This window comes from Trichinella spiralis, assembly GCF_000181795.1.
Source record: "Trichinella spiralis strain ISS 195 chromosome Unknown Scfld4, whole genome shotgun sequence".
NCBI classification, from domain to species: domain Eukaryota; kingdom Metazoa; phylum Nematoda; class Enoplea; order Trichinellida; family Trichinellidae; genus Trichinella; species Trichinella spiralis.
In genome coordinates, this window is record NW_003526943.1 from 8393794 (window position 1) to 8406342 (window position 12549).

At 30.7% G+C, this 12549-nt stretch overlaps 3 protein-coding genes across 3 annotated transcripts; 2 read left to right on the forward strand and 1 right to left on the reverse strand.

Annotated features, from left to right (window-relative positions):
• Positions 1 to 145: 145 nt before the first annotated feature.
• Tsp_02050 (hypothetical protein) lies at positions 146 to 1055 on the reverse strand. The gene is made up of 2 exons (XM_003377816.1): positions 1001 to 1055; positions 146 to 621 (listed from the first exon to the last, which is right to left on the reverse strand). The coding sequence occupies exons 1-2, from the start codon at positions 1053 to 1055 to the stop codon at positions 146 to 148; spliced, it is 531 nt and encodes a 176-aa protein (XP_003377864.1).
• Positions 1056 to 7543: 6488 nt separating this feature from the next.
• On the forward strand, positions 7544 to 8004 carry Tsp_02049 (cAMP-specific 3',5'-cyclic phosphodiesterase). Its single transcript, XM_003377817.1, has 2 exons — positions 7544 to 7768; positions 7834 to 8004. Exons 1-2 carry the CDS (start codon positions 7544 to 7546, stop codon positions 8002 to 8004), a joined length of 396 nt encoding a protein of 131 aa, XP_003377865.1.
• Positions 8005 to 8807: 803 nt separating this feature from the next.
• On the forward strand, positions 8808 to 10415 carry Tsp_02048 (putative 3'-5' exonuclease). The gene has a single exon (XM_003377818.1). It carries the CDS (start codon positions 8808 to 8810, stop codon positions 10413 to 10415), a length of 1608 nt encoding a protein of 535 aa, XP_003377866.1.
• The last annotated feature ends 2134 nt before the right edge of the window (positions 10416 to 12549 follow it).

The window sequence follows — 12549 nt, forward strand, 5'->3', positions numbered from 1 at the left end:
TTTATTTATAAATAAAAGTTAAACTTATTAATTTGTGATTTGTTTTGTTGTTGTTGTGTAAATTAAAATTCAATGCGCAGCATCATTACAGAGTAAATTGATAATTTTTAAAATAAATGAATGCTTCAAATAATGATGATACGGTTCAAACTGTTTTCCAGTAGTGGGACCAAGGTCCGTCGTACCATGGAAAATAGCGACCACCACCACGTTTCCAGTCTGCATCATTGGCAAAGTGCCAATTTACATAACGACCACCGCCCCTTTTTTGTTCATTCTTCATTTCCACGCTGTCCTGGTCGTCATCAATATCAATCCAAACTAGTGAACTGTTCGGCTGACGTTTCACCAGACGATTCTTCTTCCAATAGAAACGCCACGGCTGGGGCGGTAGAGCACGAAAACGAGCTCCGGGACGTTTCACAGGCGTCGGCACGTAAACATCCGGCTGGGCTATTGCTGCTCGGATCAACGGCTGCAAATCCAACGACACCACCGGAGAACTGCGTCCACCGAGACGTTTTTGGGTAGCTGCTTTAGAGAAAAGCGTGTGAATGAAAAAATCTGACGGAGCTGCATCGATCTCGTCTGCCGTTGCAGAAAAGTATGGAAACAGAGCAACTAAACATCATTTCACAATTATACGAATATTGAAAAAGAAATCTGAAAAAAATCAATGCAAATTTTATAATTAATTAGATATTAACAAGTGCAAGTACTTAAGATTATAAAAAAAGCAATCACTTTGTAAAAAAACAACAAAATGAAGTTGAAATAATTAAGTATACTGTAAGAATGCAAAGTTAAAAAGAAGTAAAATTTATTAAAATTTCCTTAATGTATTAGTATTAGTGTCTGTGCGTTTGCAATTTACATTTCATTCATTTCTTTTTTCCTGCAGTGGTTTGATTTTTTGATTTACTTCAAAGTTCTGATTCTCCAATTCCCCAGGAAATTTGGTCGCTTTATCCAAAGAATGCAATAAAAATTCCAAAATTACCCCTTGAAATATCGCTTCTCATTTTGAAGTGTTGAAGAGGCTTGCAATTGGCCATGCACAGAAGTTAACAAGCGCCAATTTATCAATCACAATATTGAAATGGTCAGAATGAAAACTTAGTCTAACAATATTTTATTTTTCCACTTTCAACATAGATTAATTTGTAATAAAATTTCAATATCAGCGTCACAGTATTTTAGATTTTGCAAATTTTATTAAAACATCAAATCATTTTAATATATGCCGCTAATCTTTTGCTGTTGTTTTGCATGTTGCATGTACAAAATAAAAAGCTATGCATATAAATGTCAAAACACAAATGATAATGCATGAAGCTGAAAATGTGATATTTATGAATATCACTCGATTCAATAACTAATAATAAACAGTAATATGAATTTCAAATTTCAAATTTATGCACGCTTGTTTATGCCTAGTTATTTATGTGAATAGCAAGTAATGAAACGTTTATTAAAATTTATTACCGTGAATTATTAAACTGCAATAATAGCTTCATTGCCAACATTATTTTTATAAATACTACTGCAAAAGCAACCGAACAAATAATAGCAATAATACCCGAGATGTTTCATTTCTTAATAAAAAAATCATTATTTGTTTATTTGTTTAGTTTAAAATTTAAAATTTGATCAATTTTCTACTGATGCTTTAAATGATTTGATTTGTGATTAGCTTAAAGAATGCTAATTGCATTATTGACATGTTATGCTATTTTAACAATAATGTAAATTTCAAAAATCAATTTTCTTTGTTTAAAATCAGACGATGGTTGCAACAATTATTCTGTAGAAAAATTCCAAAATTTTAACTTTTGCTGAAATATGCACTGATAATTTAGTGGACTAAAAAAGAAATAAAAGTATAGTTAAAAATGATCTATGTCCATAATTTGAATAGGTAAAATTTATTATCATATCAATTTCCTAATAAGTTTACTCCTTTTTTAGATGAGCAAAATAAAGACATTCTGAAACCATTAATCATAAAACTGAACTGCATCTTAAAAATTACTTAAAGATAAGTTTAAATCTTTCAAAATTCATGAATCAGTAAACTGAAATTTCATAAAATTAAATAAAATCATTGAAAATTCATAAAATTATAATACTTGTTAAAATTTTAAATCACAGCTGTTTAAGTGAACCATAAATGTTGTTCGGATTGTTGAGATGCAGTGAAAATTGAAAATCTGCATTGATTTTTTTATTTTCGACGAAAAATATACATCAGCCAGTGATTTATGAGAAAAATAAAAGATGTCTTATAGATATAGATGAAATAATTGTTTCATTGATTATTGCAATTCAAAACATCGCTAGAAACTTGCATCCAAATTTTGCTGGCTTCAAGATTTTTACTGAATGTGCATCAGTGAAAGCGGAAAAGCAAAAGAAACTGAAAGCAATGGTCCTTTGAGAGATGCAATAATTGCATGCCAGCAGCAACTCAAGCAAGTAACAAAACCCTGAAAAGAAGTGAAAAACAGCTTGTCATTAAAATCTGTCTAAAGCATGATGAATTACGCACAATCTTCTTCTTTCCTGGAGCAAAATGATAACTACATCTTATTGTTCAAATTCTCATTGTACGCCAATTTTAACTGGACACGTCAATTTAATCGATTCAATTAATTAAGTAATTTATTCAATCCATTTTTTAAATAGTTATTTTAATGCAAGCTTGATGTATTTATTGATAAAAATTATTTTCAGAAAAGCGTTTTCCATGTTAAGAGACGATCATATTCAAAAAAGTTTCAGAATCAAGTATGTAAATCTTTGTTACACTCCCTTTGTTAAGATGAATGATATTATCTAATGAAAATTTTAAATCTAGTTTGGGTGAAATTTTTATCAATAAAATTTGCATTAATGATGAAAATACAAAGAGATTGATTTGAATTCAGTTCAATTTGGAATTTCATAAATTCACTTTAAGCTGGATAAAAATAGGAGTTTTTGAATGGGGTAATTTTCGTACAGCAGTAAAATTTATTTATATCTATTGAAAAGCATAACCAAACTGAACAGTATGAAAATTTGATATCCATTTTATGAATTTGCAATTTTTGACACACAATACTGAATTGCTATTTTTATATAAAAAATATATAGTGTGCAAAAATGAAAATCAAATGTAAAGAACCATTCCAAAATATTGTTTTAATGTTTTTTGTCAAAATGGTAAAAATTGATATTAATAGTTAAAGCAACAATAAATTTTATTTTCACATTCATAAAAAACAAGATAATTTGTTTATTTATCTATTTATATGTCCTTACTTTTCATTTTAAATTAAACAATTATTTGTAAAAAATTATCATGTTGTTTTTCATATTAGACATTTATTTTTGATTAAATCAGATTTAAAGATATTTTTGAATGTGTATTTGAAGTATTTATTTAAAATGTAATTTTTTTTACAAAATTTCGCTTCAAAAATTGACAATTGAGCAACATCATAGTAAAATTGAATTTTAACATAAATTTGAATAAAGCAATTTCTTTTAATATTATAGAAATAATATTTGAAATTGAAATGCCATTTATAAAATACCACAGAACTTTCGTAAATTTTAGGGAATCATAAAAAATTGCAATCATCTAATAATGAATTAATAGAAGTAAAACTGAGGGTCCATGCTCTTTGTCTGAATTACAGTTGCAAGCTGTGCGATGGCATGCGACAAGGGATAATTTTTAACGCATTCAATTAGCATCTTTATTGAATATCCCTCTTCTACAAACGAGAAAAGACGTTAATGTGATAAACGTAAATTTTGAATTAGGTTCTTAACTTTCACTTCATCATAATTGACTTTGAAATCAGAAAGCAATCGAAAAAGCTGGACTAACTGGATAGCGTATAATTTAATATGCTAATAACTGATAGTGTGGGCAATCTTAATTACAAATGTTAAACTATAGAAATTGAATTCCAAATAATTTCACTACAATTCATAGTAAATATATAATCAATATTTTGCTTTGCGTGGTTGTTTTTGTGTTATTTTTTTAATAAAATTGCCTTGTTATTGTGTTTTGCAAGTTAAGATTTTCGATTTAATTTTTCAGAGTTGAAAATATTTTTTTGAAAAACAATTGCGTAATTTATGAAATTTTCCTAGCAAAGAAAGCCTGAATTGACTTACTATTTACAATGATGAGCCACGAACAAAGCCCCATGTCTGGTTTCTGCTCTGAAAGTGAATTTGAAATATAAAATAAAATAAAATAACGTAATGTAATATAATAATACAATATAATACATTATAATATATAAAATATAATCTTATAATTTAAATATATACTAATATATTTTGAATTAAAGATAATACAATAATAAAGGAGAACAGAGACTCTGAATAAAGTGAAAAATGAAGCTGGAATATTTATAACATTTCAACATAAACATAATTTAAATGGTTCTTCACTGAATTTAAAGTTTGTGCATATTCATACTAAATTGTCTTTTTTAGCACATTTTTTATTCCAATATTCATAGCAATTTTTATGTAATTAATTTCAAACTAACGGGCAGTATCATGATGCTTCAGTTACATTTATGTTCTTAAAATGAATAATTATTGCTATAATTTATTTATTTTATGAGCATCTGTTAAGTGAATTTATTAATTCAAAAAATTTCACGATTTTGTAAATATTTTATGTCAGCAGATAATAACTCTTTATAATAACCTTATAAAGGTTGTTTATGTTTTATTAAAGCAATAAACACTAATATAATTTCAATTTGTCGTTGAATTTTTCTTGAAATGTCTTTGATAAAAATTTTAGCAGTAGTCAATTTCACTCAGCATAATAATTTTATTATTGCAATTAACGTATATTAAAGTTGATATTGAGTTTGATGAAGGTTTTTTCATGAAGCTAATTTTACTAAATGTATGATATTTGAATACAAAACAAAAATAAGTCATACTGTTAGTATTTCTTCAAAAATTGACATGCAGCATTCATTAGATACAATAAACATTTCAATAAAATTTTTCACATCGTATACATCTTCTAATTATTGAATAATTTTAATATTATCTCATAATGATTTAAATAAATACATTGCTATTTCAAAAAAACAGTTTTATATAATTGGGTAATTATTACAAAAGTAATAATGAATGTAATTTTTTACCTCAGATCTTTATTCCAAAAAATTTTAATAAATTATGGTTGCACAAATGAAGCCGTTGCTTGTAGGCGAGTGAAATTTGGAAGTGCTTTTACAAATGTCTCAGACAGAGAGGCTTTTGGCCTTGCAAAGGGCACGTAATGAACATTCTTCGATGCGGAGAATGACGTCTTTCAGAATGAGCCAGAGGATGATTGCCAGAGATTTAATCGACTTCTAACCCGCAAACTTAACTTTCATTTCTCATTCGTTCATTTTGCTCTGAGCAACTAGTTGTTGGATTATTGAACGCGTTTTTGATCATCACTTAACAACCCATTCTTGCGGTTCTGCTTAACAATAAGCCAAGTATGTCATCAAATAGCTAATGCTAATGATAATGAGTATTTTGCAAGATTTCTTCCAATCTGATTGTAATTATGATTCTTTCAAAAGGACAACAAAAAAACTTGTATGCTAAATGCATTTTAATAAATCCCGCTTTAAAATGACTGCATATAATTAATAGCAAATAATTTCTTTTAGCAAATGTCTTTTTAATAAATGAAAAGAAAAGAAGCAACAAAGTTTATTACTTATTCAACAAAACGGAAATTTACTTTTGTGATGGAACAATAGAAAAAGTAAAAATTAGTTAATAATTATTTAACGAAGTAAAAGACTTTTAGAAAAAAGCATTCATAAAATAAGTTAAAATTACATTCTATCTGATTAATTATATTTATTCATTTATTTTCCATCAAAATGAGCGCCATAATATTTCATATATTTCCTTTTTTTGTCAATATAATTAGAAATTTTGGAACTATATAAAATTATGTTTATTTAAGTATAACAATAATTTATTTACAGTTAGTATTTATCATGAGAAGTATCACCAATTTTTTAACATTTACATATTATAATAAAACGATTTTCTTGAAATTATTGACCCTCCAATCATCTTGACTTATTTTAATAAAACTGAAAAAATATCGCCGTAAAGATTGCAATTTATAAATATCAGTTACATATTATAAGTATATTATATTTTTATGCATGATGCATTAAAAACATTTTAAATTTCCTTCAGTTTCACCTTAGTTTAAACTTATTTGAAAAGCAGTTAATACAGTTTATAACCATATTTTATTCATAGTCAGTTTAATTTATGAAAATTAATTTTAAAAATGCGTAAATTAACTACTTTCAAAGAGAACAGACAAAAAAGCAACACACATAATAAACAACTGCATAAAATTTTAAACATTATGGCATTAAGCTTTAAAAAATATTAGAAAATTTATCAACAAAAATACACGAACAATGTTTTCTGAGTTTCAATAAAATGCACAAATTTAAAAAAAGAAATAGCAACGTGTTATTTTTTCCAAAATATTACAGCTATTGAAAACACTGAAGGAAACAATTTCGAAAGTCAAAATTGCTCAAATAAATGTAAACAACTTGAAATATTGATTTCTCCTTTTAACTGTCGCAATCACAGCTATAAATTTATCTTTTCTGCACTTCTCATTGTCATATTTAATTTCAAAAAAGTAATAACTTTTCTCCCATTTAATCAATGTAAAATGATTCCAGTGTTTCAATGAAAAATTGTTAAGCAAAAAATACTTGAAAATATTTTATAAAATAATTATTCAAAATGCATTAAAAATGTAAAAGATTGGCAACTGATTTCAGATATAAAATTATACAACTGTTAGTGTGATGGATGCGTAAGTGGCAATTGTTCATCTTTGTTTTTACGATGAGTTGCGAACAGTAGATTAGCCAATACTTTATTGGTTGGCTATCTATGCAAAGAATTTTATACGTAAGAAACCATTGTTATGTTCAGTCCACTACTACTATTGAAGTGATGCACTTTGCAAATTGGCTTTATTTATGTAAAACTTGTTCAAATGACGTAAAATTCTTGCCTTACTATATTTTTAAAAAGGTCAATCAAATTTGCCTCTCTTGTAAGTGCAACATCCGGGGCTACTGTAAACTTCTGTCGGTCATTCATGCGAGGCATATTTCAGGTGTTTAACGTTTATTCACAGATACAAACAGTAACAATAGGCACACACAAGCTAACCACAGACGCACTCAATCTAACGCACTCTAAGCACCATAATCAAGCTATATATACATATATATATAATGAAAATGTTTGTGCCGCTGGATAGACACCGTCTCCTTTTTTAAAACGGCCAACGTAATTATCATTCTTGAATTGGCGCCTACATTATTTCTTCATTTCGATCTTGTACGCCTTAGATCGCCTACATCTTTTGTAATACATAACAGACACACTGACGGGTTTCAGTAAAAAGCATCGCCAACTGTTTCGACGAATTGTCATTGATACGGTACTGGTTACGGACATGTCGAAGCACATGAGTCTATTAGCCGATTTGAAAACTATGGTTGAAACGAAAAAAGTATCCGGTCCAGGTATGCCCTTGCTGGAAAAGTACAGCGATCGGATACAGGTACTTCAGAATATGATCCACATTGCTGATTTATCCAATCCGGCAAAACCGATCAACTCTACCAACAGTGGATTGATCGTCTCCTTGAAAAATACTGGAAGCATAGTGATCGGGAACGTGAGCTCGGTTTGGAAATCAGTCCAATGTGCGATAGGCGCAACGTTTCACGGGAAAAATCTCAGGTGGGATTTATTGATTACATTGTGCATCCGCTGATGGAGACGTGGGCCGATTCGGTCTATCTCGAAGGGCAGTCAGTGCTAGATCAGTTGGAAGAGAATCGTGATTGGCTTTTCAAAAAACTCTCTGCAACTAAACGCGAAGCACTTCCGCCTGCCGAAGACCAAGAATGAGTGCCCATCGTCTCACATCTTTTACATGGTATCTTTGTTTTGTTCTGTCGTTTGCCGACAACGATGCTACACAACAAACTGCAGTACGAAATTGAAAAGCAGCGAAATGTAGCAATAGCAGTAGCCTTGCGTATCTGGCTTAGTTTTTTCATTTCGCCATGTCACCTTCTTCTCAGCAGATCCTCCTCGTCAACGGGATTAAGAGGTGACTGTATTGGAAATGCTTATACGCGAACGCCAGACACACAAACTGACCACACACTTTCACTCACACTTGCTGCTCTAACGAACTCTAAGCGCCACAATCACGCTATATATATAGGAAAATGTTTGTGCCGCTGGATAAACGCTGTTCCCCTTTTTTAATCGGTCAACGTAATTATCATTCTTGATTTGGCGCCTACGTTACTTTCTTCCTTTTGATCTTGACTTTCTTTTAATTGGTAGCGCAACCGTAACCGTTACATAAGTAATAAAAAACTGTTTAATAAAAAATGCTTCTGTGCTTCACGAGTGAAACTCATGTTTTGAATTTAAATCTTTGCTGATACTTTTAAAGAGTTAATTAAAAGTGAGGTGTAGTTTTATAAAGGCCTTTCTATTGATTTATTTTATATTTTCTACAAAAAATTTTAATTAAAAGTAATTTAATTAAAATTAAATGATGTAAAAAGTTAGTAGGTTTTTTTAAAGTTTGAAATATTATTTATAACATCAAGCTGGTTGAACTGAGGATGATCATGATGGATTACAGTATTTTAAACTTGATTTTCTTTTTATTGGAAAAAAGATGAAAATGATATATGGCCGAAGAAAGTGATAATTTGCGAGACGAAAGCTGCGATGTATATTGTAAATGGAATAGAAATCCGGGAAATGTTAGAAATATTTACATTGTAAAAAGTTGGGATGAATGGGAAAATGTGTTGAATGATTTGCAATTGGACATCGATAAGGTTCCTGTACTTGGATTGGATTGCGAGTGGTCGGCAGATTGCTCTTCGAATGCCACCGGTAGAAATGTGAGCTTAGTTCAGTTTGCCACCGCGTTTGGTGTTTGCATTCTGGTTCGTCTGTCTCAAATGAATACACCGACGTCGAGTTTTGTCACGGTTCTCGAAAATTCAAAAGTGATGAAAGTTGGTTTAGGCATTGAACAGGATGTGAAACGTCTTTATCTCGATCATGGAATTGTTGTCCGAGGTAAATTTGATGTACGGTATTTGTTGGATGTGGATCAGCGCAATATATCTTTGCAAACATTGGTGAAAAATTGTTTCGATCATGTGCTAGTGAAACTGACTAAAGTTGCTTGTAGCAATTGGGATGCAACAGAATTGACCGAAGCGCAGATTCAGTATGCTAGTTCAGATGCTCAGTATTCATTGGATTGCTTTTTGAAATCTCTTTCCAACAAACTTTTGGATCACAGTTGGACAATGTGGTGCTCATGCGCGCAGACTGCTGCACAGAAAGCCTTGGATGATTACGATCACCGTCCTGTCAGGCAGAAGAATTTCAGCAAGACATGCTCCAAACAGTTGAAACCAAAAATTGCAAGCACATCTCCTTCGAGATTCGCTCTGAAAGGTCCCCATTATCAGAACTGCATTCTGATTGGACCAGACGGGGATTTGTTGTCCCGATTGCCGAAGAAGAAGCTGATGTGGTATGTGAAAAACAATTTGGGCGATGTTGTATCTCAGTTGTCGGATGAACATTGGAAATTATTTTCATGTGCTGAAGAAGATCCACCGTTTGTGGTGCAACTGCGATTTCAGCCGAAAGTGGTCGCTTCCAAGGAAAGCTATTACATCAAAGAAAAGGAAAATCAATGCGTTGTTTGTGGTCGGTTGGATTTGCTGATGCGCAAGCGGATCATTCCCCATTTGTACCGACGACTTTTTCCTGAAGAATTGAAATCCTTCCGCAGTCATGACATTTTGCTTCTATGCTTCGACTGCCATCGAAAAGCTGAATATTATGATACGCTTTTCCAACGGTCACTTGCCGAACAATGCGACGCTCCACTGCGCCTGGCGGAGCAACAAGAGGACAAATTTTCCAAAGATGCATTCAAAATTCGCGGCTACGCCCGTACTTTGAAATTTCACTTCGACCAATTGCCAGACGACCGAAGAGAATACTTGCAAAAGCAGTTGGCGTTATTTTTTCAACAAGACAAATTCCAGTTGGATTTGATTGAAAAAGCTATCGAAATGGAAAAACCAAACGCCACGCATAGGAATAATATTTACGACACGCACGCGGAGTGTGTTGTGAATTATTATGCAAATTCAGAAATTGGCCTCAGCGGTTTTGAAAAATTGTGGCGTAAACGGTTTGTCGATCTGATGAAACCGAAATTTCTTCCCTCTCTTTGGTCTGTCGACGCGTCATTCATTTACTGAACATGAATTTTTTTGTTGTTTTCATTTTTTTTAATTAGCTGACTGTATGTTGTCGGTTGTATTTGTTGTTGACAAGAGTTGACGGTGAAAATGAATTACAAGGCCGAGGAAATTATTCTGCTACATCTCTGACATTCTAGGAATGCTGGAATTCTACCGTTGCACACGACTAAGTAAGGTCGTAAACGTCGTATTTTGCAACTTTTATGCCAACCCTACTTACAACCACATTAAACAAATCAAGTTAGCATTTTTTACTTCTTATTCATTGTTATCAATGTGTTTTTTATTTTAATCTGCTTTAACAAATTTCAACTACTGTTGATAAAAATTAGTTTCAAATTTATTGTTCATTTTTCAACGACAACAAGCTTTATTTACAATGTTGAATCTACGATACGCTTTGCGCACGTATCAGCTGCGTTTGAACAATTCAACTATTAATGTATAATGTGTAACAATTTGAAAAAAACAAACTGCGCACGAACAGCAGAAGAACATTATTTTAGCAATATTCTTTAAAAATATCAATACATCAATCGCGGAAAATTGTTTTTTACACTAATATTTATTTATTCAGAAGTGTAATATTGAAAAATACAAATAAAATCAGCTAAAAGAGCTAAATTTTTTTAAAAATGATCGTCAAGAATTAATTTTCTTGAAAAATTCTTTGAAAACTTAATTGTACCCAAAGAAGTAGGTCATGCTTTGCAGAAAACAATTTCATCATGCAAAATAATTTAAACAGAAAAATAATTTTCCACATTTGCTTTATTTCTTTATGATGATTGCTATCGCTTCAACAATTTGAAAATTTTACTAAGAACTATTTTTATTAACCATGCACATCTTTTTTTATTACTGTAACTTCAAATTTCTGGGTGAATTTTTCGAAATGACACTTGTCTGCAACGATTACGGTCATTGCTTTCGTTGACATTTTATTATTTTGAAAAATTGACCATTCGCTGTGACGGTGACTTTATTGACAAGAGATGAATCAAAGACGTGAAAAAAATTGGTCAATTGTAAGTTAAATTATTTTTCTCATTATTTGTAGTTTATTTATGCGTACATTGTTTGTATTTTATTTGCATATGTGTATATATTTGTCTTCCAATGGTTGTTTATTGAAGTTCAAGTTCTGATCAATAGTGTATTTTTCCGTATGATTAATAATTAATGATTCACTAGTATTTTGTCAGGAATTTATGGTGGCAATTTTGATAGCTTGAATGTGCGTGTGTATGTAATTTCGCGTAAAGAGCAACAATTAGCCACAAATGTCGATGTTTATATTTCAGCTTGGTACAGTCCATAGCACTGAGCTATTGATTGTTTATTTTTCTTTTGAAATCGTTTTGTTTACACATAGCATTCAGTTGACGATCACTAGTTCCTTGTATTTTAATTTGCTTTTTCTTCGAGACAGGTTCGCTTATTGTTAATCAGTAGTCTTCCGGCAAGGTGTGTCATATGATAGCTGTTTTGGTGGAACTTGTTTAAGCAACATTCTAGCTTAAAATTTTATTTTTCATTTTAATTACGCTTGATAATTTTCTACTACCATTTTCTGTAGGTGGCGAAAGCTATTTGAATGAATAATAGAAAAGAAATGTATCTATGTATTTTTGGAAATTAATAATTAAAAAATAAAAAAATTCAGTGTTGCACGTTAATAAATAAACTTGTTTTTTTACAAAGGAAGATGTGCCTTTTTCCGACAGTTTGCAAAATTTATGTATATGGTAAATTTCTAATTAATGAATGAAAAATATTTGCAATTTGCAATGTATTTTTTTTATTTTTAAACATCAGCTGTGCATTATTGGCATTTTGAAATCATTCTAGAGCTGTAAATATTTTTCAAAGCAAATTAATTGACTGCTTTGGATGACAGGAAGCATTTTGCAATATCAGATGAGAACGCAGTTATTTATGGCTTTTCTATTTATCCTAAGGCGAATTGTTAATTTGAAAGCTAATGGGCTCATTAATATTTTTTAGTAAAATCAAAAGTGCTGAGTGACGTGATTTTGTAATGCACTTGATATTCATTAACGAGCAAAGAGAAATGGACAGAAAAGGCGAATCCATAAAAATTCTAATTATTCCTGTTTTATGCCGTAGG

What these genes read in the sequence shown, in the direction of transcription:
- Tsp_02050 (XM_003377816.1), bottom strand. Translation starts at nt 1,055, where the DNA reads ATGGCCAATTGCAAGCCTCTTCAACACTTCAAAATGAGAAGCGATATT. An exon ending in GAGAAGCGATATTTCAAGGG is followed by an intron (nt 622 to 1,000) that starts GTAATTTTGGAA and finishes AATGATGTTTAG; the next exon opens with TTGCTCTGTTTCCATACTTT.
- Tsp_02049 (XM_003377817.1), top strand. Translation starts at nt 7,544, where the DNA reads ATGTCGAAGCACATGAGTCTATTAGCCGATTTGAAAACTATGGTTGAA. An exon ending in GAAGCATAGTGATCGGGAAC is followed by an intron (nt 7,769 to 7,833) that starts GTGAGCTCGGTT and finishes GAAAAATCTCAG; the next exon opens with GTGGGATTTATTGATTACAT.
- Tsp_02048 (XM_003377818.1), top strand. Translation starts at nt 8,808, where the DNA reads ATGGCCGAAGAAAGTGATAATTTGCGAGACGAAAGCTGCGATGTATAT.